General features: G+C 44.9%; 1 protein-coding gene and 1 long non-coding RNA gene across 10 annotated transcripts in view; one reads left to right on the top strand and one right to left on the bottom strand.

The window, feature by feature from the left end:
* Positions 1-26,066, top strand: part of cpeb3 (cytoplasmic polyadenylation element binding protein 3) — a 72,653-nt gene that overhangs the window by 36,300 nt on the left and 10,287 nt on the right. For all 9 annotated transcript variants that reach the window (XM_063191761.1, XM_063191762.1, XM_063191757.1 and 6 more), the window contains 3 exons: positions 1,300-1,467; positions 8,407-8,496; positions 22,397-22,515. In XM_063191761.1, coding sequence (XP_063047831.1) covers positions 1,300-1,467; positions 8,407-8,496; positions 22,397-22,515 — 377 coding nt within the window. The remainder of the gene's footprint in view (positions 1-1,299; positions 1,468-8,406; positions 8,497-22,396; positions 22,516-26,066) is intronic.
* Positions 18,753-26,055, bottom strand: LOC134441446 (uncharacterized). The gene is made up of 2 exons (XR_010033163.1): positions 25,957-26,055; positions 18,753-18,941 (listed from the first exon to the last, which is right to left on the bottom strand). It is a non-coding gene; the product is annotated as an uncharacterized LOC134441446 (long non-coding RNA).

Genomic DNA, 26,066 nt, shown 5'->3' with positions numbered 1-26,066 from the left:
ATAAAGTCTCTCAGTTGTGACTTTTTGTATTTATTTTTTTGTAACACTTAATTTTTAACAGATTATTGTGGGATTGTGTACTGTCGCTCCTATTGTTTCTGAATGAACTAATGCTATGGATTTTTTTTAAATCAGGCTCTGCTACTGTAACATTCTCACTTCTTTAGAGTTGTCTGTCAGTCAATCAGCTTGCAAACAAACAGGCCAGGAAGTGAGACTGTCGAGTGGTCAGCATAGCTAACTGCTAACGTTGGGCTATGGTGATGTCCACATAACCCCTAATCAGACATAAAGACCCACTTTTTCTTTGCTTTTTTCGTCCTCTGACCAAAAATGGTCATACAGAGAGAAAAAAAACCTTAAATGGCAGGCAGTAATTTAGCAGAACATCAATTGAGGTTTTCACCACTCGTGCCCCGTCATATTCTAGCACTGCGTTTTTGGAAGCGCTGTTTGGCCTTGGGGAGCGGTGTTGGGTTACTATACAATAATAACAGGGCCTACACTTCCTCTGGCTTCATTGTAATGGCGGTTTTCATTAAGGTCTCCTTCTGTGTCGCTGCCTTGTCCATTTTTGTAAGCCATTTTCTCATTAGAGGGAGGAGAGGCGGTCTGCAAGGGGGCCTGAAGTTATTTTCATCGGCTGAACTCTGAGCTCTGTGTTAAATACTGTACGTGGACGTACGAGAGGCCAGGCGAGCCGTGACCAGAAATGGTGAAAACCGACATTCAGTGGGCTTAAACAAGCACTCGCTTCTCATTTCCTCTGACTTCTGAAAGATGATTTCCACCACGATGGTGGCACGTTATTAGCTGAAGTCCTCCATTTATTGAATATTGAAAATTGCTTCACCCAAAACATTTTAATTTGAAAAAATATACTTCTCACACTAAATTGAAATGTTTTACCAATAAAACCAAACCAAAACAAAAACTTTGACTTTGATGAATTCATTTCATTTCAAGGTCAGATTCTGAGGTCTTGCTGAGTTTGTCAGTTACATCTGTTAACTGTGACTGTCTTGTCTGAACAGCTACTGTTTTCCAAATGCCACATGTCTCTCAACCTGGCAAATTGCCAGTGTTGCTTTAGGCAAACACTGCTGGATCTGTCAGCAATACTCTGCTTGTGTCCAAATGCCTCACCCAAACCCCCTCTTCTCTCTCTCTCTCTCTCTCTCTCTCTCTCTCTCTCTCTCTCTCTCTCTCTCTCTCTCTCTCTCTCTCTCTCTCTCTCTCTCTCTCTCTCTCTCTCTCTCTCCCCCTCCATATCTCTTCTCTCCACTTCCTCCTCTGCAGGCCGTTCTTCACTGTTTCCGTTTGAGGATGCCTTCCTTGACGACGGCCATGGCGACCAGTCCCTGACGCCAGGCCTCAGCTCCCCCACGCGCTGCCAGAACGGTGAGAGGATGGAGCGCTACTCCAGGAAGGTGTTCGTCGGAGGCCTGCCGCCTGACATCGACGAAGGTATACACAGTATACTCAATCCAATTCAATTCATAAGGGGCCATGTGCAATTAAAACATACATGTTGAGTTAGCCTAGGTGGCTCATTTGCATCTGCAGTCCATAAAATCCATAATTCATTAACTCTGCGGACACAAAACATCAAAAACATATGAACATACAAATGAATACACCACAAAGGTCAACCGCTCAGACACAAATTGCACAGATTGAGTAAGGAGCGTGGAGGCACCCTGGCAGCAGTGTGAGTGTGAATGTTGGTGCCATACTCAGGGCACCTCAATCATGGCTACTCCTTCACCGCCATCCCCATAACTGCCCCATACTGCTATATATTCATACTGGATGTAGTAAAAGGCCCAATTCATTTATGTCCGCATAACCCACCATCACACATTTCTATATATCCTCAGGGTTCCCCGCCTCATTGCTCTAGCTGCAGACTGTGGTCCTAAGTTGTTTACACAGCTTTAAAGACCATTTGCCTGTTTATTTATTTATTTATTTATTTATTTATTTATTTTTACACCAAAAACTATATTTGGAACGGAGAAGGAATTTCACAGATGGCATGGGTTATGTTCTGTTCTGTTCTGTGTGTGGAGAAGTGCAGCTGTGCGTGTTGCCGCTAAATAGTAAATGAAGTCAGACAGTGCAGCCGTTTCTCGCTTCTCGACCTAACCCCACCCACCACCACTGCTCCCACTACCGCCCCCAGCCGACAGTCAGCACATCTGGGAAAATACCACCCACTTCAGCCGCCAGTATCAGGCCTTGGCCTTAGGGCACACACACACACACACACACACACACACACACACACACACACACACACACACACACACACACACACACACACACACACACACACACACACACACACACACACACACACACACACACACACACACACACACACAAGCACTGACAACAAGTATGTGCACAGACAAACAGACAGTGAGAGGGACACCATACACATATATTCATGTACGCACACGCAGACGCAGACACACATTGTCTCACTCTTTCTCACTCAGTCTTTTTCACACACAGACAGACACCAAATTTTCTATCTGACTCTCCTGCACGCGCGCACACACACACGCACGCGCACACACGCACGCACGCACGCACGCACGCACGCACACACACACACACACACACATACACACACACACACACACACACACACACACACACACACACACACACACACACACACACACACACACACACACACACACACACACACACACACACACACACCTATAACTAGATCCATTTCAGCCCCCTGTCTGTGTGTCTGTCTGGTTGTGATGGTTCCCAGAGTCGTGTGGAGTGGCCCCGGGGCCAGCACGACAGGGGCCAAGGGAGGGATATTTGGCCAGCCAGGCCCAGTAAACTAACCAGTGTTCAGTCGAGATGGGCTTCACCACAGCGATGAGCTACCAATAGGCTTTCAACAATGGCCCAAACCTTGGGGCACCGTGGCTAAGCGGGCTAAGGCGTCGTACCATAAATCCGGGGACGTGGGTTTGATTCTGACCTGATAATAGAAAGATTACAAATATGCACACTGTAGCTCTACTTTGGAGGTTTGTTCCAAGTCATACAACATTTCGGTCTTCTTCAGGCCTGATGAAGACCCTGTTGGGTTGAAACGCATACTCTTACTCTTTTGAAGATTATGTGATCTCGACTTGAGCCTTAGATCTCTCTCTGCCGCTGCTGTCCTGCCAGTCACTCACATTATCCTATCTATTAAGGGCCGTACACACACGTCGCTACTAGTTACTCGCTCAGCAAATGAAGTCAACAGAATGTCAATGTGTTCCAGCGAGACGAGCAGGCGAGTAGGCGAGTGCTGTACAAGCGATGCGATGTGGGCGATGTCCCGAGTTGAAAATATTTGAACTTCGAGCGAGGCGAGTAAGCGAGTAACCAATTGGAAAGCAGAGTTCGGTACTTCTCGCCTGTGCATTGGCAGTTAAAGCCGTGGGAACCTTCAGCGAACGTTCCATGAAAGAGTGGCGAGAAGGCGAGCAAGCGAGAAACAAGTAATGCGTGCGTGTACGCCGCTTTAAAGGGGAAACAAGTCGAAAACATGTAAAGAACAACATAAACTTCTGTCGAGATGGGCCTCTCCATCGAAATGAGCTACCCATAGGCTGTAGCGTTTCCCACCAAACACTTGTCAGTCAAGGTGGATAGATGCATTCAAAAACAATTTACATTTGCAATCTTTTCCGTACACCTAGTCAAGGTGGGAGATCTTTTGGTTTCCAGGTGAACGCCTTCACTAGAAAGTGCTGTGGGAAAACCCTGAGCTGTTAACAAAGCTCAAATCCAAACACAAATCCCAAAGGGCGCCACTGTAGTGCGTTGTAATGGTCCTAAAGCTCAGCTAGCTTGTCGGGTAGCTCATGTCGACACAACACCGGCCCTGGAAGCCTGGAAGAGGAGACAGCCTCCAGCTGGGACTGGGGCCGTCCCGTGATCCTGGGAGCAAGGCCCCCCACATACACCCCTTTCACACACAGACACACACACTCACTCACTTACACACACACACGCATAACACACATACACGCTCACACACACACACACACACACACACACACACACACACACACGCGCACTCACTCTCTCTCTCACATCGCACCCCCATCCCCCTGGGCCTTTGGCCTCGTGAGGCTGATTGGTTCACTCCGTGGGTGGGAAGTGCGAGGCCATTGGCTGTCCCGGTGGGTCCATCGGGTGGCCCCTGTGAGCTGATAGGCTGAGCGTGTGGGAGCCTGTTGGAACTACCTCCTGGGGCTGATCATCTGGGATGAAGCTGTTGTTTTTTCGTGTGTGTGTGCATGCGTGCGTGCGTGCGTGCAATGCATGTGAGAGAAAGAGAGAGAAAATGTCTGTTTATGTGACTGTTGTTTTGTGTGTAAGAGGGAGAGTGAGGGACACATTGTGTGTGTGTGTGTGTGTGTGTGTGTGTGTGTGTGTGTGTGTGTGTGTGTGTGTGTGTGTGTGTGTGTGTGTGTGTGTGTGTGTGTGTGTGTGTGTGTGTGTGTGTGTGTGTGTGTGTGTGTGTGTAAAAGAGAGTGTGTGTTTTGGTGCTGCATGTGTGGCGATGTCAGTGAGGAGAGGAGAGCAGGGCGTGAGTGTTATGGGTGTCAGCAAGACTGCAGCTGGAACAGCAGGGAAGTGTGTGTGTGTGTGTGTGTGTGTGTGTTAGTGTGTGTGTCTTCAGACCAGCTGGGGAGTTTGTGTGTCTCGGGGTCAGATGTGAGGGCCTCTCTGGGGCAGTGGAACTGTGTCAAGACTCAAGATGGACTCACATTTACTAACACGTTGCACGGCAGCATTCCCACATGTTACCATGTGCTCTTTCGCACATAGGCTCCATTTCAAGCTAATACCTCCCGTCCTGTCCTTTTGCTTGTGACCTCGGGCTGCACTGACGGCCCACCTCCGTGGAGAAAGCAGTGACATTTCCCCACTGCCAGTCTAGGCAAGAGCGCCTTCAACATCCCAACTGCAAGTGAAAAAAAAACCTTGGAATCATGCTTTTGCAAGATATTGAATACAACTTTTACTGCAGATGATAGAAACAAAATGTTATTTTTCATGTTTGTAATTGATTGTTTTGAGGAAATTAATTTTGAAATCGGCTATGAATGCCTCCTCCTCCTCCTCCTCCTCCTCCTCCTCCTCTCTTCTTCTCCCTCCCACATCACACAACTTCACTTTAAAACGGTCACGGTCACCCTCGCACAATCCAGTATATGGGTGAAAATATTTATATTGTAACCACACACATGAATATTTTCACACTCAAGCAAGTTAACACTACAAACATGACACTTTAGCAATCTACACAGACACAGACACACACAAGGCAAGGCAAGGCAAGTTTATTTATATAGCGCATTTCATACACAGGTGCAACTCAATGTGCTTCACAAAGTTAACAAATGTAAATGAAAGGAAAACAGGGAAATGAATTGGAGTCAAAAAAACATTTAAAACATTAAGATAAAACATAAGGTAAAAATAATAATAAAATAAAACATAAATAAACATAAAACCTTGAAAAACATACGCAGTCTTCAGATTTTAACTGTTCGACGACAGAGGAGTCTGGCCTCCTTTTTTCCGTTTACCTGATAGGGTCTAGAATTGTCAGGGTTTTGTCTTCTCTTATTTTACCGTCTTTTCATTCAATAATTTAAGAAAGCATCTGAGAACAGCTTTGTCTTGAGTCTAGATTTAAAGCTATCAATAGTGGGTGCATTTTTTACGTCATCTGGAAGCATAGAAGCTAAAGGCTGCCTCTCCACACTTTGTTTTGACTTTTGGAATCACCAGCAAATTCTTCTCCGTTGACCTTAGTGACCTGGTCGGTGCATACAGCTGAAACATATCCAGTAGATATGTGGGTCCCATTCCATTTAATGATTTAAATACAAGTAGCATTGCCTTAAAATCAATTCTGTAGCTTACTGGGAGCCAATGCAGCGATCTTAAAATTGGAGTAATGTGGTCAAACTTCCTTGTCTTTGTAAGAACCCTTGCAGCTGCATTTTGTACCAGTTGAAGCGGTTTAATGGTCTTATTTGGGAGGCCAGTAAACAGACTGTTACAGTAATCGACTTTACTAGAAATGAAGGCATGTATTAGCTTCTCCAGATCATGTTTAGACATCAGGGCCCCTAAATTTAGAGACATTTGTTATGTGATAAAATGCAGACTTAGTAATAGCTTTCATGTGACTGTTGAATTTTAGGTCACTGTCAATGAGGACCCCAAGATTTTTAACGGTTTCCCTTGTTTTCAATCCCTTCGTTTCAAGGATAGTAGCAATCTTTTGTCTCTCCTCTCTTTTCCCAAATATAATTACTTCAGTTTTTTCTGTGTTCAGCTGGAGGAAATTGGTGAGACATCCATTTGTTTAATTTGGTCCATGCAATGATAGAGTGATTCAAGGGGGGTGTAGTCATTGGGGGACATAGATAAGTAGAGCTGGGTATCATCCGCATAGCTATGGTAATTTATGGAGTTATTCTCGATAATGTGTCCCAGTGGCAACATATACAGATTGAACAGTAGTGGTCCCAGAATGGAGCCCTGGGGGACCCCACAATCCAGAGACATTGGTGATGAAGTATGTCTTCCAATGGTGACAAAAAAACTTCTTTGTTGTAAGTACGATTTTAACCAGTCGATCACTATGCCCGTAAAGCCAACCCAGTGTTCCAGTCTATGTAGTAGTATAGAATGATTAACTGTGTCGAAAGCAGCACTTAAATCAAGTAGTACCAAGACGGATGATTTGCCAGCATCAGAACTCAATCTTATGTCATTCATAGCTTTGATGAGAGCTGTTTCAGTGCTGTGGTAGGCACGGAAACCAGATTGAAACTTATCAAAATAGCTATTAGACATTAAAAAGGCAGTTAATTGGTTAAAAACAATTTTCTCTATTATTTTACCCATAAATGGTAGATTGGATATGGGCCTATAGTTGTTTAGTACCAGTGCATCCAGGTTGTTCTTTTCAGTAAGGGTTTCACAACTGCTTCTTTCAGACAGCCTGGGAATATGCCTGTTTGTAGTGAGGTGTTGATGATCTGAAGTACATCTGGTGATATTAGGTGTAAGATGGATTTGAAGAAGGCTGTTGGTAGAATATCTAAGTCAGATGTAGAGGAGCTAAGACTTTGTACCGTTCTATTAAGAATGTCCACATCAACTAAATTAAAATTTCTCATGAGGTTAGGATTTAACTTCACCGTAACAAGTTGGTCCGAAATCTTGGTCGGTTGCACATGTGTGAGTATGTTTTGTACGTATTTTTTCAATCTTACCTTTGAAAAAGGATGCAAACTCATTGCATTTGCTGACTGAGAGGAACTCAGAGGGCATTTGATTTGGGGGCCTTGCTAGCTTTTCCACAGTGCCAAACAGGACGCATGCATTATTAATATTTCTGTTAATTATGTCAGAGAAAAAAGACACACACACAGACACACACACAGACACACACACAGACACACACACAGACACACACACAGACACACACACACACACACACACACACACACACACACACACACACACACACACACACACACACACACACACACACACACACACACACACACACACACACACACACACCAAACCAAAGCCTCGCTGGCCAGATGGCAGCGTGATGAGACCAAGAGTGAGCTAGCGAGTGAGCATGTGCGAAAGAGCAACACAATGAGCACTGTAATATAATGGCCTGTCAGTCTGTTGGCGCTACCAGCCAGTGTCAGCCAAGTGTGTGTGTGTGTGTGCGCGCGCGCGCTTGCACGTGTGTGCGTGCATGCGTGTGTGAGTAATTTCATATTTATTGCCGGGCCTAGCACCCTGTCAACACATAGCAGAGCTATGAGCTCTATACAGTAGTGTGGACGTCAAAAACCTCTGACTCTGACACTGATGGTAGACTCTCATTCCAATATCAATGCAACCTGTCTGCTTTTGTTCATTTTCAATTGTTTTATTTTATCATTATCACACAAGAGCACACAACTTTGTGACTAAACTCTCACACTAACAGGGAACATTTTTGAGTCATCAATTTGTGTTTCCGAGGTCATATAGAATTTAACATCAGAATAACTATAATGACACATACAATAATTATAAACAGTGCTTTAAATTAACATCAACCAATTAAGTATGGCTGGGACAAAAAGTCAACTAAGGCGCCACTTTGAGAGTTTGTTTGACTCATAAGATTAGCATATACTGTACAAGTAGTTTTGTCTGGTGATATGAGAGCACAATGGTGATCATAACCTATTTTAAATCATACACACACAGTATAAGAGTGTTGTACTGGCATACTGATATCATATCATTTAACATTTCTGCTTTTTTTTCTCTCTGCAGATGAGATTACCAACAGTTTCCGTCGCTATGGACACCTGGTGGTGGACTGGCCCCACAAAGCCGAGAGCAAGTCCTACTTCCCACCCAAAGGTAAGGAACAACACTGCACTGGCCACAAAATGGCTGCTCACTACAAACACCAATGCTACTCCCCATCCAAAAGTACAGCACTGAAAATACAATATGGTGGCGCAGTACAAACACCATGACATGTATGGCACTTATCCATCCCACTGTACTTACCATACTTACAATCTCTCCGCAACATGGATACACACTACAAACATCACATCATTAGTTATAAATACACTAGTAATACGTATCTCCACAATGGCTAGCTGCACTCTACAAACGGCATTAAAAAACAGTAATGGCACTCCCCGGCCAAAGATGCAGCTCTGGGGTGTGTTTCTCGACAACATTGTTGCTAACTAAGTTAGCAACTTACTTGGTTGCAATGCAATTTCCCATTGGAAACCTGGTGAGTTGCTAACTGGTTAGCAACACTTTTGAGAAACGGGGTCCTGCACTATAAAGAGTCTGTAGCTATGAACAAGACTGCACTCTCCAGACACCACAGCACTAATGGCACTCTCCACAATCTCCTCTGTGGCCATGGGAAGATAATTGCACCCACTCTCCAGCTGAGTGGTCACGCTGTGGATTTGTGGCGGATTTGGTTTGGTTGCTCTGTGTGTGTTTACAGCATTTATTGTACAATATGTACACACAGACACGCACACACACACACACACACACACACACACACACACACACACACACACACACACACACACACACACACACACACACACACACACACACACACACACACAACCCCCCTACTGTGCATCCTGGAGCCATTCTCTCCACTTGACTTTAATGAGATGAGGAGTTGGAGATTTGGAGGCCAACCTCACATCCCCTACCCCCTACCTCAGCCCAGCCCCCCTAAAAACGACTTTCCTCTTCCACGTCCCATTACATTGCCCCTTCTTCCCTACTGCCAAAAGTATGACTTGACTTTACTTTCGTCACATTGCACACCCGCCCTTCCGCTCACCCATGCCCCAGCTCGTCTCCCTCCCACCTTCATCACATTAACAGCCAGTTGCACGCACGCACGCACGCACGCACGCACGCACGCACTAGCTTACTTACAAACTAAAGCACACACACACACCAGTTTGCATCATCCCTCTCACTCCTCCTACAATACTATACTGTGCCACAGAGTAAGAGAAAGACTTTTATCTGCTCTTCCCGACAGCACTGCTGTGTGTTTGTGTTTGTGTCTGTATCTGTGTGTGTCTGTATCTGTGTGTGTGTGTAACGGAGGCTAACTAGCACCGAGTTGGCGTGGAACGTTGGTAAACCTCCCTCCGATAGCCTCATACAGTCTCGTGCCGTTGGGCCGAGAGACTAGTCTCTTGGCCCAGCGGTATCGTACTGTGTCTCCCATTGCCGAACCGTTGTAGTTGACAAGGTCGCACGTTCGATCCCCGAGGGGGGTGAACAGGTGCAAGATGACCTCCGTCACAGTGGTGCCGCTGACCCGGGATGGGAGTGAGGTTTAAGGGGGAGAGTGTAACGGAGGCTAACTAGCACCGAGTTGGCGTGGAACGTTGGTAAACCTCCCTCCGATAGCCTCATACAGTCTCGTGCCGTTGGGCCGAGAGACTAGTCTCTTGGCCCAGCGGTATCGTACTGTGTCTCCCATTGCCGAACCGTTGTAGTTGACAAGGTCGCACGTTCGATCCCCGAGGGGGGTGAACAGGTGCTAGATGACCTCCGTCACATGTGCAGCCATAGCTATATTATATACTTTTGCTGAAAGTACATATGCTCCATAGAGTGTACCCAAGTGCATATGAAGACAACTCTGAAAAAGTGTGTGTGGTTGTGTGTATTTGGGTACCTGTGTTTGTTTGTGTGTGCGTGCCAATAAGATGGGTTTTTTTTGTTCTACTGTTGTAAATGCATACATGTCAGAGCTGACGTGCATATTGTGAGGCTTATAAAAACGCACACTCTCTCTCACACACACCTTGCCACGTTTTTGTTTACATGTTGACATGTGTCTGTATGTGAGAGCTCCAAGGATGCACTGACATGTTTTTCCACATTATGAAAATTCTTGCATATCTCGGCTGACATTCATATGGCATTGGGAAGGACAACATGCCAAGTCGTCTGTGTGTGCGTGTGCGTGTGCGTGTGTGTGTGTGTGTGTGTGTGTGTGTGTGTGTGTGTGTGTGTGTGTGCTTGAATTTGTATGAGTGGCATGCAGTGGCAATTTGTTGAAGATTATGTATAGGCTAATAGTGTGCGTGCGTGCACGTGCCCCCGCATGTGTGCAGTCACACACTTGTTTAATTGAATGGTGTTAGTCATAGTGATGATGCTTGCCAGGCTTGGAAAAATCCTGTCACTAGAGACAGATGGAGAGAGAGAGAGAGAGAGAGAGAGAGAGAGAGAGAGAGAGAGAGAGAGAATGATGGAGGGAGACAGAGAGAGAGGGAGAGAGCTGGAGGGACGAAGACATGTGGGAAGAGATGGAGAGAGGGAGACGGGTATGTATGGAGAAGGGGAATAGAGGAATTGTTAATACTGTCTCCACTGGACAGGTGATGCTGGTACAGAGGTCCTCCAGGGCCAGGCCAAGTCTGACTACATCGATCCCAGAAGTCTTTGGGGCAACATCCCCTCCGTCGCTCAGACGTCAGAGCAGGGAAGCTATTAAGGTCTGCCTGGAAATAGCGGGCATTCTTCAGGCAGATTGTAATACGTTGCATCTGGTGGAGGAGTGGCAAAAAAAGAAGTAGCAGCGTTCCTAGTTATCTTTTTAAAGCTTCTCTCATTTCTATGCTCACTTCTTCTGTGAGCATCTTGCTACACATCTCTTTATTTCGCTCATCTTCTCATCTCTTTATTTCTTTCTCTCTCTCTTTCCCCTCCATCTGTCCCTCTCTTCTTTCTCTTTCTCTGTCTCTGTCTCTCTCCCCCCCTTTCTTCTATATTTGTTGCACTATTTAAAAAAAACAGAAGACATGGAATGTTGAAAAAGGAGGTTGTGTTTTGGGTAGAAAGACGAGGTCTCCTTTTAAGGACAGTGTTTGGACCAAAGCGGGGTAACCATGTAATGAGACTCGCCCCTCAAACTGAAGCGCTGGTGTCTCTAGCTACAAACACCAGGAGGCAGGAGGCACACTTATCACATTTGCTTTTAATGACCACAGTAATATTAGGTGCGTGCGTGTCCGTGTGTGTGTGTGTGTGTGTGTGTGTGTGTGTGTGTGTGTGTGTGTGTGCGCGAGTCTGTGTGTGTGAGTGTGCGTGTGTTTCATTCTCCATTTTGTTACCATAATGTTGTGCAGTCCAGATGTGGGATCCTGGTCAAGTTCCCATCAATCTCCGTCCTCATTAAAAAATGGGTTGAAAAATCGTAAAGGAGAGGAGGAGTGGAAAAGAGTAAAAAAGGGAGGAGTGGTAAAGAGGAAAAGAGGCCCCCCTTGGCCCTTAGCGAATGGAAGAGGATGATGTTGTCTTTCCATCCCGCCCTGGCCTGTGCTGTGCTGGGCCGTATTGGCTGGCGGTGTTGGATGATGTCGGCAGGCTTAAGGGTGTTATATGTCTCAGGGCATTTATGAAACTTCTGTTTCTACTGTTCCCTTTCCTGCTGCTGCTGCTGCTGTTGGATGGTGTGAGTCACTTCATGGCTGTTGGCCCCTCTCGGCTGTGTGTGCGCGTGTGCGTGTGCCCACCCGCGCGAGCAGACACACGCACACACCCCAGCAAGCACAAACACGCTTGTATGCAGACACTCGTGTGTGTGTGTGTGTGTGTGTGTGTGTGTGTGTGTGTGTGTGTGTGTGTGTGTGTGTGTGTGTGTGTGTGTGTGTGTGTGTGTGTGTGTGTGTGTGTGTGTGTGTGTGTGTGTGTGTGTGTGTGTGTGTGTGTGTACGTGTGTGTACGTGTGTGTACGTGTGTGTGTGTGTGTGTACGTGTGTGTGTACGTGTACGTGTACGTGTACGTGTACGTGTACGTGTACGTGTGTGTGTGTACGTGTGTGTGTGTGTACGTGTGTGTTCTGCTGTGCTCCGCTGTGTTGAGTCCCAGGGTGTTAATGTCACAGACGGTCTTGCATCTGTCACACGTCATCGTCTGTCCAGCTCCCGCTCTCCACAGATGGCCTGAGATGATGATGGTTAGTCATCGCCCACCGGGCCAGATGTAGCATCATTCATGATTACCCTCACAGCGGGTGAATCACAAGTCAGAAGTATCCAAGCGGCTGAATCACACTTATTATCACATTACTAGAGCAGGTGCTTCGATATTGTTATACAATCAAGTAGTTAAATGCAGAATATTGGTAGAGATTCACTTGGTATCTACGAAATACTGGTCATTAATGTTTTATGATAATTTGGCGAATACACTTCTCTGTATGAAGATCAGTCAGGACAGTTATGTTATGTCTTTCTGGTGTGTGTGGGTTTTGTTTACCGTTCCAGTCTAGACAGCATAGTGTTTTACCTTCATGCCCTTGTTTCATCTTTCAGCAGCATATCCAGGTTCATAATTAAATGGAACATTCATTCTGTGTGTGGGTGTATGTTTAGGCTGTACTTTTCGCAGACATATTGTATGGTGCTGAGAGTGTCCTCTTTTTTTTTAGATGTTTTTGGATGTTCACAAAAGAGGACCAAACCTTCGCAATAAATTGATCAGAGCTAACATCTTGCCCCCTCCAAAACAAACACTGTTGACTCCAATCAAGGACTGGAATTATCCCTGTGGAAATTGTGCTCAATGTCATAGTTCAGTGAAAACAAACACTTTTAAGCATCCTAGAACAGGTAAAAGGTTTGGAATTAGGGGAATAATCACATGCAACACAAAAAATGTTGTTTACATGTTAACATGCCCATGTGACAAAATTTACATTGGTAAAACCACCCGTCCTCTGAAACAAAGAATAAGTGAACATAAGAGCTCCATCAGGAGAAAAGATGAAAACTATCCTGTAGCTTGTCATTTCAATGATTTGTCACACCCTCTTTCTTCCCTTAGATTTCAAGGTATAGAGCAAGTAACTCTACACAGAGGAGGTGACATCGACAGGAAATTATGCCAAAGAGAACTTTTTTGGATATATACTTTAAATGCATTGCAACCATCAGGTTTAAACGAGGATTTTGACATGAGTGTGTTTATATAATTAAGAAATATGGATTTAATTTTGAACTGTTTGTGCTCTGCTTTATGATGGTTAATGCCTGATGTCTGCAAAGCATGGACTTGTTCTTGTTTTCTCTGTTTATGTTTCATGTTTGTCTTTCACTACATTTCCCAGAATGCTTCACTGACTCAGAGTGCTGCACCACAGGTGCCAATAATGATGTATATTAACCACAAGCACTGTTTGTATGCACTCTGCCTGATGAAGGTCTAAGGACCGAAAGCTTGCAAGTCAAGTAAAGCTTCTTTGCACAAAAATAGACCTGAAGTTTGCGGATTGTCTTCTTCTTATACTGAAATTTCTACTGAATCCTGCACCTTCTAAACAGATGAGCGGTGGCCTATCACAACTTAAGATGTTTTTGGATAAAAGTGTATGATAAATGTAATATATCATGAATGTAAGATGTTATTTATGACTTAGTCATAATCCTGGTCAAACACCCTGTTCGAAATTTAATTAAGTCTAAAAGTGCCTCAAGAGTACAACCTTTTTTTTTAATGAGCACCGGTTTTTACCAAACGTTGACCAGTGACCCAGTCACCCTCATTCGCCTATCTTTTCATATTTGCAGTAATAATCCTCTTTGTTGTCCAGTAGTAGGCATATTCTTCTGTGCTGTCAGGCTGAACTGCAGCACGCACTCGCTGCCATGCAGCCTGATGCAATGCCCTTCCTCCCCCTGGCCTGCCTCTCTGCTAGCAGCCACCAGAAACATCAGGAAGCAGTAGACCAGATGCTAATGATTACCAGCCTGTTTGTTTGTTTTGTTTGTTCATTGGCTATGTAATTTATTTGTTTGTTTGTTTACTGGGTTCTCACAGTTAGTGCACCTCACAGAGTAGAGAGAGGGAAACTTCCAAACCGACTGGTGCAGCCCATGTCAGAGGCTCTGAGCATCTCGGAGTGCTTAGTTTTGGGCAGAGTGGGACGCGTGGGAGGGGGCGAGTGGTGCTGTGGAGCACACAAGGGCAAGAAAAGCCAAGTTTATTTGGATGGTGCATTTTATACACAGAGGCAGTTGAATGTCCTTAAAAAAAAGAATGAAATAACTCACAATAAAATAAGCCTGACGTATTGTAAAAAAACAAGCAAACAAAAAACATGCATGCTAAGCTAAGGAACACAGTATATAATAAAATCTGAAATGTAGTCTGGGTCAAAATGGAATTCAAACTTATAACCTTTTGATCTCCAAGCCACTAGGCCAAGCAGCTGTAGATAGTCAGTCCCTCAGCAAGATAATACCAGACGTTGTCTACAGCAGGGTTCTAGAATCCTATTCAAAATATTTGACAGTTGAGAACTGAGAACCAAGTAGGTTAATTACAATACCAACCACAGTTTGTTCGGGTTAGTGATGATGATTAACCTCTTTTTCGTGCCCCATGTCTTAGTTTCTTGTTTGTTTGTTTGTCTGTTTGATATCATGTTCACCAGCTGTGTGTTAAGACGGATCAGCCACAAGCTTTCCACCTAAACAAAGATTGTTTTATTCCCTGAAGTTCAGGGAATAAAACAATCTTTGTTTAGGTGGAAAGCTTGAAGTTTAATGGCTTTGTTCACACCCAAGCCTGATGGTAAAAAAAAAAAAAACTCAACGAGAAGTGAAAATATAGACCGTCTGAAAATTTTCAAAGCAGCTCACAAGACAGCAGCACTTTGTGTTACATTTCCTTTGTTTCATTTTGTTTTTTTGTTCTGTTTTTGGTGGCACAAAGATCCATCTGTGTGCAATTATGGACTGTTATGTACTGCAGTTTACAAACGCCCTGCCGGCCAGCTGATTGTTTTGGTTGGAGGTGCTTGTGAGAGGAGGCGGAAAGAGATGGATGAGAGAGATATATAGGAGAAGAGAAAGGGATAGGAGGAGAGTTAGGGACGGGAGGAGGAGAGAGGGATGATGGTAGAACGGCGGGGAACGGAGGAAACATTGGCAGGTCGTTAGGACTCGGTTGTTTGTGTATTGCAGTGCACTGCGTGCTCGTGTTGTTGTCGTTGCTTGTTTGGAGTGGAGGCTTGGCTTGGCTGCGTGTGTTAGCGGAACACGTGTTTGTTTCTCTTCCCACACTCCTCCTGCCACTGCAGTCATGTGAGCAGATCAATGTGCGCCTTGTTAGGGGCCAAGCAGCGAAGCTGGCGAAGGCCCCTATAGAGTTAGTAGGTTTTCTTCATTATTATTATTCTCTAGTCACCATTCCTCTCCCTCTGCAAGTCTATGGCAGCCCATAGAACCGTACGTAGGAAAATGCTGTAAATCGGCACACACATTCGGGCCCGGCTCAGCATTACCCACAGCAATTTATAGGTCCCCAGTCCCAACGCTCTAGCGCCACCAGCAGGTCAAAGTTGCAGGTACATTTCTGCTTGTAACTTTTGAACCGCTTGGCCAATTTTCATAAACTTGGTATCCCTGGAATCCTTGGGCCAAGACGAATCCAACGCACTCTATGACGTCATTTTCCGCCAGGATAGTTTTCCCGCCATTTTGAATTTTGTAAAATTCAATAAAAATGTTAATTTTCCCGCAATTTTTGACCAACTCGCCCGAAACTTGGTATATAGTATCTCTGGACTGAGATACATATGGGGTCTTCAGGAATATTGGATATCTTTTATCGTTTAGCCGTGAGAGCCAATCAAAATTATCGTAAACGTGGCGAAACAGGAAGTGAGGTCATATCTCAGCAACCGTTTGTCGAATTGGGCAGGGATTTTGTACACACATGGTAGTCTATCCCATGACCTACCACAAAAAAAATCAGATCCCCAGCTCAAACTCTGTAGCGCCACCAGCAGGTCAAAATTTTAGCTACATTTTTGCCTGTAGCTTTTGAACCGTACTCCCAATTTTCAAAATATTGGTACACAGGTCATCTTCACACTATGCTGCACCCAGGTATGGATTTTCGTAACGATTGAAAAAACTATCAGCTCTCAGCAGCCATTCAAAATTGTGGAAAGAATGGAGGGATTTTTCTCATCTCTCTGTCCCCCTTGCCAACGGCACCTGCGCACGTTCACTGACACCATTCTCGGCAGGGGGTCTCTGGACACACCAGAGACGAGAGCTTAGGTGTGTGCGTAGTCTGCTATTGCTCTAGTGTCAACCAAAGCCCCACTGCCCCAGCCCCTGCACATACCCCCCCCACCTCCACCCCACACACACAGACAGAGGGAGAGGGAGAGGGAGAGGGAGGGGGAGAGGGAGAGAGAGGGAAGGAGGGAGGGAGAGAGAGGGAAGGAGGGAGGGAGAGAGAGAGAGACCATTGTTGTTCTCTCGGTTCCTCTGTCTCACACATACACACACACACACACACACACACACACACACACACACACACACACACACACACACACACACACACACACACACACACACACACACACGTTGCTTCTATATACACCAATTCCTCAGACCAGTCTCTCAAAAGGCTGGCCAATATTACATTGCAGCCTATAGGATTCTTATGTTTAGTATTTCAAGGACATATCTATTTTCAGTAGGCTCCCGATTCTTTTCCATAATATTGTATGTCATATAAACAATTTTACTAAATAGAATGATCACAGAGGATTATAATTGCTGTCCAAAAAGCAAGCCTCTCAAGTATAGAAATGACTTGCTGATATTTTATAGACTAATTTGAGAGGGAATGGAAATGTGTTACTCAATATAAATCAAGGGCAGCACAGGCCCTGCCATGGCCAACCGGTAGGGCACTCGTCTATCATGCGGCTGACTCGGGTTTGATTCCCAGCCCAGGTCCTTTGCCTACCCTCCCCGTCCCTCTCCCCATTTTCCCCTCCAAGGAATGCACCCCAACATTGGCGAGATTTGGGCCAAAGGGGGCGCTGCAGTTCCTTCTGTTGCCATGGCAACTTTGGCAAATTTACTGCTTGGCCCCGCATTGCTGCTTGCAGCTATATTTTTCTTTTCTTTTCCTGCCCCCTCCTCGTCTCTCCTCCTCTCCTTCTTTTCCTCCTCTCCCTCTGTCCCCTTCTTCTCACCTCACTCCTCCTTTTATTCAGTTCAACGGACAGTGTCCATCGTTCCCTGCCTGTGTCATTCAGTCCTTCTTTCTTCCAACATATCTTCCCTCATATAGAACCCTTGCTCCCCTCATTCATTCTGTTTGTCCTACCCTCCCTCCTCCTTCTCTCATTCTGTTCGTTCTTCCCACTCAGCTTCCCTTTGCTGCCTGTCCATCCTTCTTGCTCTCTTCTCTCCTTTCTTAGCAAACTCCCTTCCCCCCCCCCCCCCACACCCCCCCGTGTTTGTTCCCCTCTCGTGCTGTGGGAATGACACAGACAGATTGTCTTCTCCTCCTCTGCCGCAGCCCTGGAAATCGGAGTCTCTGTCTCAGTCTCAGATGCAGTCGAGAGTTAGTGATTTACTCCCTCGCTCCCTCAGCTCGAAGAACCAGTCCAGACGGTCACCCGCTGCTGTGCGGGCGGGCGGGCGAAACTCGCCTTCCGTTCTGGCAGCGTGGCAAACCTGTTGGATCGCCTGAGACTGGTATTTATGTGAAGATGCCAGCCAAGGGGAGACGATAGAAATGAACAGTGATGGTAGAAGTTCCCAATTGTGCAAGTCAGGGATCTTGGAAAGTACAATATAGTTATTTGTACAAGACTCAAGATTTGTATGTTCATATACTCTCCCATACATTAAAGATGGGTGTGTATTCCATACATCAGTATGTGTGTATCCATCAAATACAGTACTTGCCCTGATTTCCAGCACAAGACAACAAAAATATTTAACGTCAACCTTGAGCGTACTGCATAACAAATGATCACATTTGCCACATTTCTCCCTCATATCTCTGTACTGTATGCTGTAATATCCTTGTTAAGCATGCTAAGGATGCTGAGGTCTCCTGGTGGAACCCTTTGAGGAGTACAGGATTTTCTCAGTTTCTTTGTGACGTATAACATTTTGCTACAATTCTATGTTTAATTTTTTTCCAACATCCAAATACAGGGTCACTCAAACACCAACAAAAACAGAGATCAACAACAGAAAAAAATATGAAGGAAAAAAAAATATCTATAGTTATAATCAAATGTATGTAATGGTACCAAGGATTTTCTTAGTTGTAGTTACGCAGTAGAACATCTCTGCTGGTGCTCCTGAAAGGGTTAATGGCTGCCCAGTGGAGGTCAGCTCTGCTTGTGCTGCTTATCGCTGCTGTCCCCGGCCGTTGTGGAGAAGAGAAGAGGCCCTGGATCCCTGGAGGAGCTCTCCACACGGCACACACGCATGCAGGCAGGCAGGCAGCTTATCTGGCAGATAAGACAGGAGTGTGGCTGTCAGGGAGTTCATCATCTCATGTGCCGAGGGCCTGGGGGTGGTAGTGGGGGGCCCCTGTGTGCTGTTTGTGGGAATAGTGGATATATGCGGTGTGTGAGAGAGAGAGAGTAAGAGAGAAACAGAAAGAGTTTGTTTGTGACAGAGTGTGTGCGAGAGAGCACATGAGAGACTGTGCGTGCGTGCGTGCGTGCGTGCGTGCATGCGTGCGTGTGTGTGCGTTGAGTTAATGATTACCTCTGGCACATTGGTGCCAGGAGAGTTGGCTGGGGGAGGAGCTGGCACTTCCAGAGGAAAATGTCACCATTAGTGTGTGTGTGCGTGTGAGTGCGCGTGCGTGTGCGCGTGTGACTGTGTAAGTGAACGAGAGTGAGTGAGTGCATTTGTTTGTACATTTTCGTGTTTTCCTCCCAGGGTGCTACTCAGCAGTAAAGTACCGCAAATCTCAGGCACGAGCCACTGCGGATGTAAGCTCTCCCTCTCTCTCTCTCTCTCTCTCTCTCTCTCTCTCTCTCTCTCTCTCTCTCTCTCTCTCTCTCTCTCTCTCTCTCTCTCCAAATCCAGCAGCCTCTCTTACCCGCACTGCGTCCTGAACTAACTTACCAAGCACTTGCACACACACAGAAGCAGTCATACAAACACACACACACGCACACAGTGTGGTTATGTTTTTCTCGCTTCCCTCATGAAGCCTGCGCAGTACAAAGCTGCGCTATTGACCAATGTCACACACTACTCAAGGATATTGCGTGTCAACCAATCAAAACGAGTCACAGGGATGGAAAAGCCCACTCACTGTCTGTATTCTTCTGCAGCAGAGCGTGAAACATTTTTTTTTTTTTTTTGGTAAGAAACTGGGCCAGTCCATCTCTTGCATAATGGATTAGGTAGACAGACCCCTCTGTTTCAGTGTTATATAGCTTAGTTTTTTTTTTTTTTGGTTCTGTGAGTCCTTAGGTAAAGGTGAGTGAATGGGTTCCATCATGCTTTTAGGGGTACGTGCCGGGCCTGATCTTGTTCAGTTAGCTCCTAAGGCTTAGCCACTTCGCTCCCCTGCCTGCCTGCCACACAGACAGAGTCCCCCATTCACTGCACTGCACTGCTCTGGGATTTCGCATTGGTGTGACTGTTGGTTTGCTCTCTCTCTCTCTCTCTCTCTCTCTCTCTCTCTCTCTCTCTCTCTCTCTCTCTCTCTCTCTCTCTCTCTCTCTCTCTCTCTCTCTCTCTCAGAACACTGTGTACCTAACTTTCGCTCTGCGCTTTGCTTTCCTCTTGGCTCTCATCCTAGTCATTCTCTCTCTCTCTGCACCATGTTATATCCAGTGCTGCAGGCAGTGTGTGTGTCGTGTGTGTGTGTGTGTGTGTGTGTGTGTGTGTGTGTGTGTGTGTGTGTGTGTCTTTTGCAGACAGAGACCGAGACAGTGGGGTGGGGAGGGGTGGGGGAGAGAAGACCGAAGCAAAGCGTTCTAAGCGATACACCACATGATCTTAGCGGAGAGACACAAACACTTTATATAAATATATATGATGGCAGTAAACTGCAGCCTGGACTGTGTGTCGCCTCGCCTTGCTGCCTTGCTGCCTTGCTGCCTTGCTGCCGGTCGTCTGAGAGACAGGGCTCATGTCTGGCTTTCTCATTCCCTTCCTAACATGGAGCTCATTCAGAGCACAGACATCAAACAGTCTCCTGAGTCCCTCACGCGCCACAGCCCATGCAAAGGTGTGCGTGCGTGCATACGTGCATTGGGCCTATGTGGCTGAGTGGACAATACCGGTCATCAGTGGTCTCCTTCAGTATTGCCTGTAGCGATTCACTATGATGGCCGACTTTCATCCACGCAATGAGGTTGAGGTGAGCGTGAAGTAGAGCATTTGTGACTTGGATTTCCATCTCAGAGACAAATCTCTCTTAGACTGAAACTGAGGGAGCGTGTGTGTGTGCGTGTGCGTGTGCGTGTGTGTGTGTGTGTGTGTGTGCGTGTGCGTGTGCGTGTGTGTGTGTGTGTGTGTTTTGACCATACCACCGTGTTTTGACATCTTGATTTACAGGTATGACTGAGAGGTGTGTGTATTGGCTGCTGTTCTTTTAAGGAAGTTGTATTGTGTCAACAAAGAGAGTGTGTGTGTGCGCATGTGTGTGCATGCATGTGTCTGTGTGTGTGTGTGTGTGTGTTCACTGTGTGTGTGTGTTCACTGTGTGTGTGTGTGTGTGTGTGTGTGTGTGTGTGTGTGTGTGTGTGTGTGTGTGTGTGTGTGTGTGTGTGTGTGTGTGTGTGTGTGTGCGTGTGTCCACGGTGTGTGTGTGTGTGTGTGTGTGTGTTTTCTCTTGTGGTAATGATGGATTACTGTGATCTTTGCCCAGTAAAATCGGCACACTCTACAGTAGGCTCTTATCCCATGGTCAACTGAACACTTTGCAGCAGTGCGTGTGCGTGTGCGTGTGCGTGTGTCTTTGTGTGCGGGTCGGGGGTGCATGTTTGTTGCTCTAGTTGTTCTTTTTTCCTTCTCTTCATCATGCCACAGTTATCCCTCTTGTCTTCTGCTCACTTAAGCTATTGAGTAAATGCTGGTGTTTTCACTTTCACACGGTCACTGCTGACTCAGGCTTTAACACACCCGTCCCCCCCCGTCCCCCCCCTACACACATGCACGCACACACATGCCCTCCTTTGTGGAATGTTGAAAGTGAAGCATGACAGTTGCGCATTCCGCCGCCTTCCATTTCCACTCGTGCGCCCAAGTGTCTGCCATACTGCAGCTAAAAGCAGCTTCTCCAGCTGACAACCAGCACACACACACACACACACACACACACGCGCGTGCATGCGCGCGCGCGCACGCATGAGTTGAATACCAACGAGGGAGAGAAACTGTACTTTCAGTCATACTGTACCAGGCTATACTTTAATTTCACATCAGGATTTACTTTCATTTCATGTCATCAGGTTGGCAACACGCCTTTTATGTCCACCTGCAACAATGTCACCACACCTCTCTGTGCCATTTTAAATTGCGCCTTTAACTCGTTGGCAGTGTTGCGGCTTTGCCATTAGCAGCAGACGGGGTGGGGCTCAACTCTTTTTGCATGGTTGAAATCCTTCACCAGGTCAATTTGTTACTGTTGTCAAGTCGAGTTCCTTGTGGGCCCACAAGCGAAAGCGACACTGCTAATCCTTTGCCTGTATCATGCTGCACTATTGTTTGGATAGATAATGTACCTGCACACGCCCTTGGCTTAATCGCCTGTGTTAACGCGGAAGGAATTCCACATGCAAATGCCTCAGGATAAGATAAAGGTCATTTTGACCTTTTTACATATTCACTCTCCTCTTCCTGTCATCCATCTCTCTCTCTCTCTCTCTCTCTCTCTCTCTCTCTCTCTCTCTCTCTCTCTCTCTCTCTCTCTCTCTCTCTCTCTCTCTCTCTGCAGGCTATGCCTTCCTGCTCTTCCAGGAGGAGTCTTCAGTCCAGGCCCTCATTGATGCCTGCATCGAGGAGGACCAGAAGCTCTATCTGTGTGTCTCCAGCCCCACCATCAAAGACAAACCGGTGAGAAAAACAACACTGTCTTTTGCACCCACATGGATTCAAGATGATAAAAACAAATACAGATTCAGAGAGCACAATTTCATCTTGCATACATACAAGCGGATTCCAAAAAAGTTGGGACATTTGATATTTTGCGAAAAACTCTAAATACTGCCATTTTCAAAACATTCAATCCATGCATAAGATGCACAATGGCACAAGGTCAACATAGGAACAGTTAAAATGAGGCAAAATAATTGTTTTGAGGGAAATATGTGGTCATTTAAAATTTGACCCATGCAACAAATCTCAAAAAAGTTGGGACAGGGCCAAAAAATGTTGTAATAGTTGGATAATTCTAAAAATAACACTAGGAGAAATATTTTGAAAGGAACTATATTGACTGCCAAGATGAATGCACAAATAAAATACCACCACAGAGAGGTTGTGGCACTCATAGCAAAGATTTTGAGGGACTAATTACTGATCTATTACACAGAAAGATTGAATTATCAAAATTGCAGGCATATAAGGCCTATTTCTGTAATGTAGAGTTCTGTAAAATCATTGCACGAGTTATGAGATCATGACATACCCATCGTCAATAAGCAAATTATGACACTCCAACAATGACAGCTGTTGAAAAAATGACCATAAACACAACACTTGATTAAGGCACATGATGCAGACATTAAACAGTGTTGCAAGTGGCAAAGCTCATTCTAGATGGACATAGGAGACATGTGAAACTGTCCTCTGATTACAGAATGGAAAATATTTCATTCTTTTTTTTTAAATCATGGAGTCATGCACCCTCCAGGTTATGAAGAAAATGAATACTTCAGCTTGATTTAGTGGTCAGTCTGAAAGACAGCATATATGATGGTAAAGGGGTGCAGAGATGCCTTGGTTATGGTCTTCTTACTCATGTAGAGCATTAAAATGAGGGCTGAATGATATATTCAGACTTTAAACAGCATACATAGCTACCAAGGCATTATATTTTGGAGCACAGCCTTTAGATATTGCCCCACAATGATGGCAAATTTCAATCTCTACTATGTTCCAACAGTGTGGTTCCATCATAAGAGTAAACAGGTGACAAAATTGTTTTCTTGCAGTCAGGATATGCCACATATTAAGCATAACAAGAAGGAAAACAAGTCGAAGAACACACCTATCAGTTGAGCTGCTGAAATCATGTCTCGCATATCAAAATACAGTGCCCTCCATAATTATTGGCACCCCTGGTTGAGATGTGTTTTTTAGCTTCCAATTATTTTATTTTTTTTCTAAATAATATGGGACCTTAATGGAAAAAAGAGAAAAATCCAACCTTCAATACAAGTGCATTTATTCAGTGGGGAAAAAAATCCCACATAAAGAAATAATTATTTGACATCAAATAATGTGTGTCACAATTATTAGCACCCCTGGTGTTAATATTTTGTACAACCCCCTTTTGCCAACAAAACAGCACCTAATCTTCTCCTATAATGTTTCACAAGATGGGAAAAGACAGAAAGAGGGATCTTCAGCCATTCCTCTTTGCAGAATCTCTCTAAATCATCCAGAGAACTGGGTCCTCTCCTCTGTACTCTCCTCTTCAGCTCACCCCACAGGTTCTCAATGGGGTTGAGGTCAGGGGACTGAGATGGCCATGGGAGGAGCTTGATTTTGTGTCTGGTGAAACCATTTCTGTGTAGATTTGGGCCATATGTTTAGGGTCATTGTCTTGCTGAAAAGACCCAGTGACGACCCAGCTTCAGCTTTCGGGCAGAGGGCAACAGATTTTGATTTAAAATGTCCTGGTATTTCAAAGCATTCATGATGCCATGCACCCTAACAAGGTTCCCAGGGCCTTTGGAAGCGAAACAGCCCCACAGCATCACTGACCCACCCCCATACTTCACAGTGGGTATGAGGTGCTTTTCAGCATGCGCATCTTTCGTGGTACGCCAGACCCACTTAGAGTGTTTGTTGCCAAAAAGCTCAATCTTGGTCTCATCTGACCAAAGCACAACCACGGTCCCAGTTGAAGCCCCAATACGCTTGGCGAACTCCAGACGCTTGCGTTTATGATTGTGAGTGAGGAGGAAAAGTTTTCTCCGTGCATGCCTCCCAAACAGCTTGTTGGCGTGTAGACAGCGCCTGATGGTTAATTTGGAGACTTTGTGACCCCAGGATGCTACCATTTGGTGTAATTCTGTAACAGTGAGCTTTGGAGATCTTTTGATTTCTCTTACCATCCTCCTCACTGTGCGTGGTGGCAAAATAAACTTGGGTCCTCGTCCAGGCTTGTTTACCACTGTTCCAGTTGTTTTGAACTTCTTAATCATTCCTCTCACAGTGGATATGGGCAGCTGCAGTTGAGTGGCAATCTTCTTGTAGCCTCTGCCTGACCTGAAAAGGTCGACGCACATCTGCCTCACTTGTATGCTGTGTTCCTTTGTCTTTCCCATGTTTAAGAGTGGATAAGAGAAATGGCCTCGGTGTCACGTCATATTTATACCCCAGGGAAACAGGAAGTGATGAATTACTAATTAAATGTTCCTACATACTCTGGTAAACTTTGTAAACTACTGTAGAAATGACAGAAATGCTTCAATTATATTTATTTCCTGTGAATTGTTAAGGGTGCCAATAATTGTGGAACAGGTGATTTAATGAAAAATAATTATTTTTTAGTCATGGATTTTTTTATTTTCTTACAATTCATTTGAGTTGAAGGCTACATTTTCCTACAATTTTCAGTGTGACAGTATTCTTCTGCAATAAACACTGAATTTATTTTAAGGCTTTTAACACATCTCAACCAGGGGTGCCAATAATTATGGAGGGCACTGTATCTATTTTTTAAATAAAATCATGCCATCAGTCAAAGTATTTAAATGTTAAGTCTCCTCCCTTGTGTTGTGTTTAGTCTTATCCAACATAAAAAGCATTTTATTGGCCCTGTCCCAACTTTTTTGGAATTTGTTGCCAGGGTGAAATTTTAAATGATCACATAATTACCCCAAAACAATCATTCTGCTTGGCTTTAACAACTAATATGTTGTCTATACACAATGCTCTACCTTATTGACATATTAAATGTTTTGAAAATGCCAGCATTTTGATTTTATTCACAAAATACCAAGTGTCCCAACTTTTTTGGAATCCGCTTTGTATACAACAAATACATAGTCTTACATACATATACAATTTGACTCCAGTAGCTGTGATGTAATTCAAAATACAGACATGTTGAAGAATAGTAGAATAGCAGAATAGTATAAAACACCATACCATACAGTAGTATAGTATAAAACACCATGCAACACCATACAATACATTACAATACAACCATACAACACCATACAATACATTTTAATAATTATGTATAATATTCTTTTGATTTAATAGTACACTGTAATGATAATACTACAGAATATATAGACAGCACATAGCATCATGACTCACATGGTTCAATCAGTTTGTTGAGTTGACCTCTAAGGACTGGACATCTGATGTTAGCAAAGCTCTCTTCTCGGCCCATCTCATCTTGTCTGATCTCATCTCTTGTTATCCAG

This window comes from Engraulis encrasicolus, chromosome 24, assembly GCF_034702125.1.
Source record: "Engraulis encrasicolus isolate BLACKSEA-1 chromosome 24, IST_EnEncr_1.0, whole genome shotgun sequence".
Taxonomy (NCBI): Eukaryota; Metazoa; Chordata; class Actinopteri; order Clupeiformes; family Engraulidae; genus Engraulis; species Engraulis encrasicolus.
The sequence above is the reverse complement of the archived record's forward strand: the minus strand, read 5'-3'. Positions and strand labels throughout refer to the sequence as shown.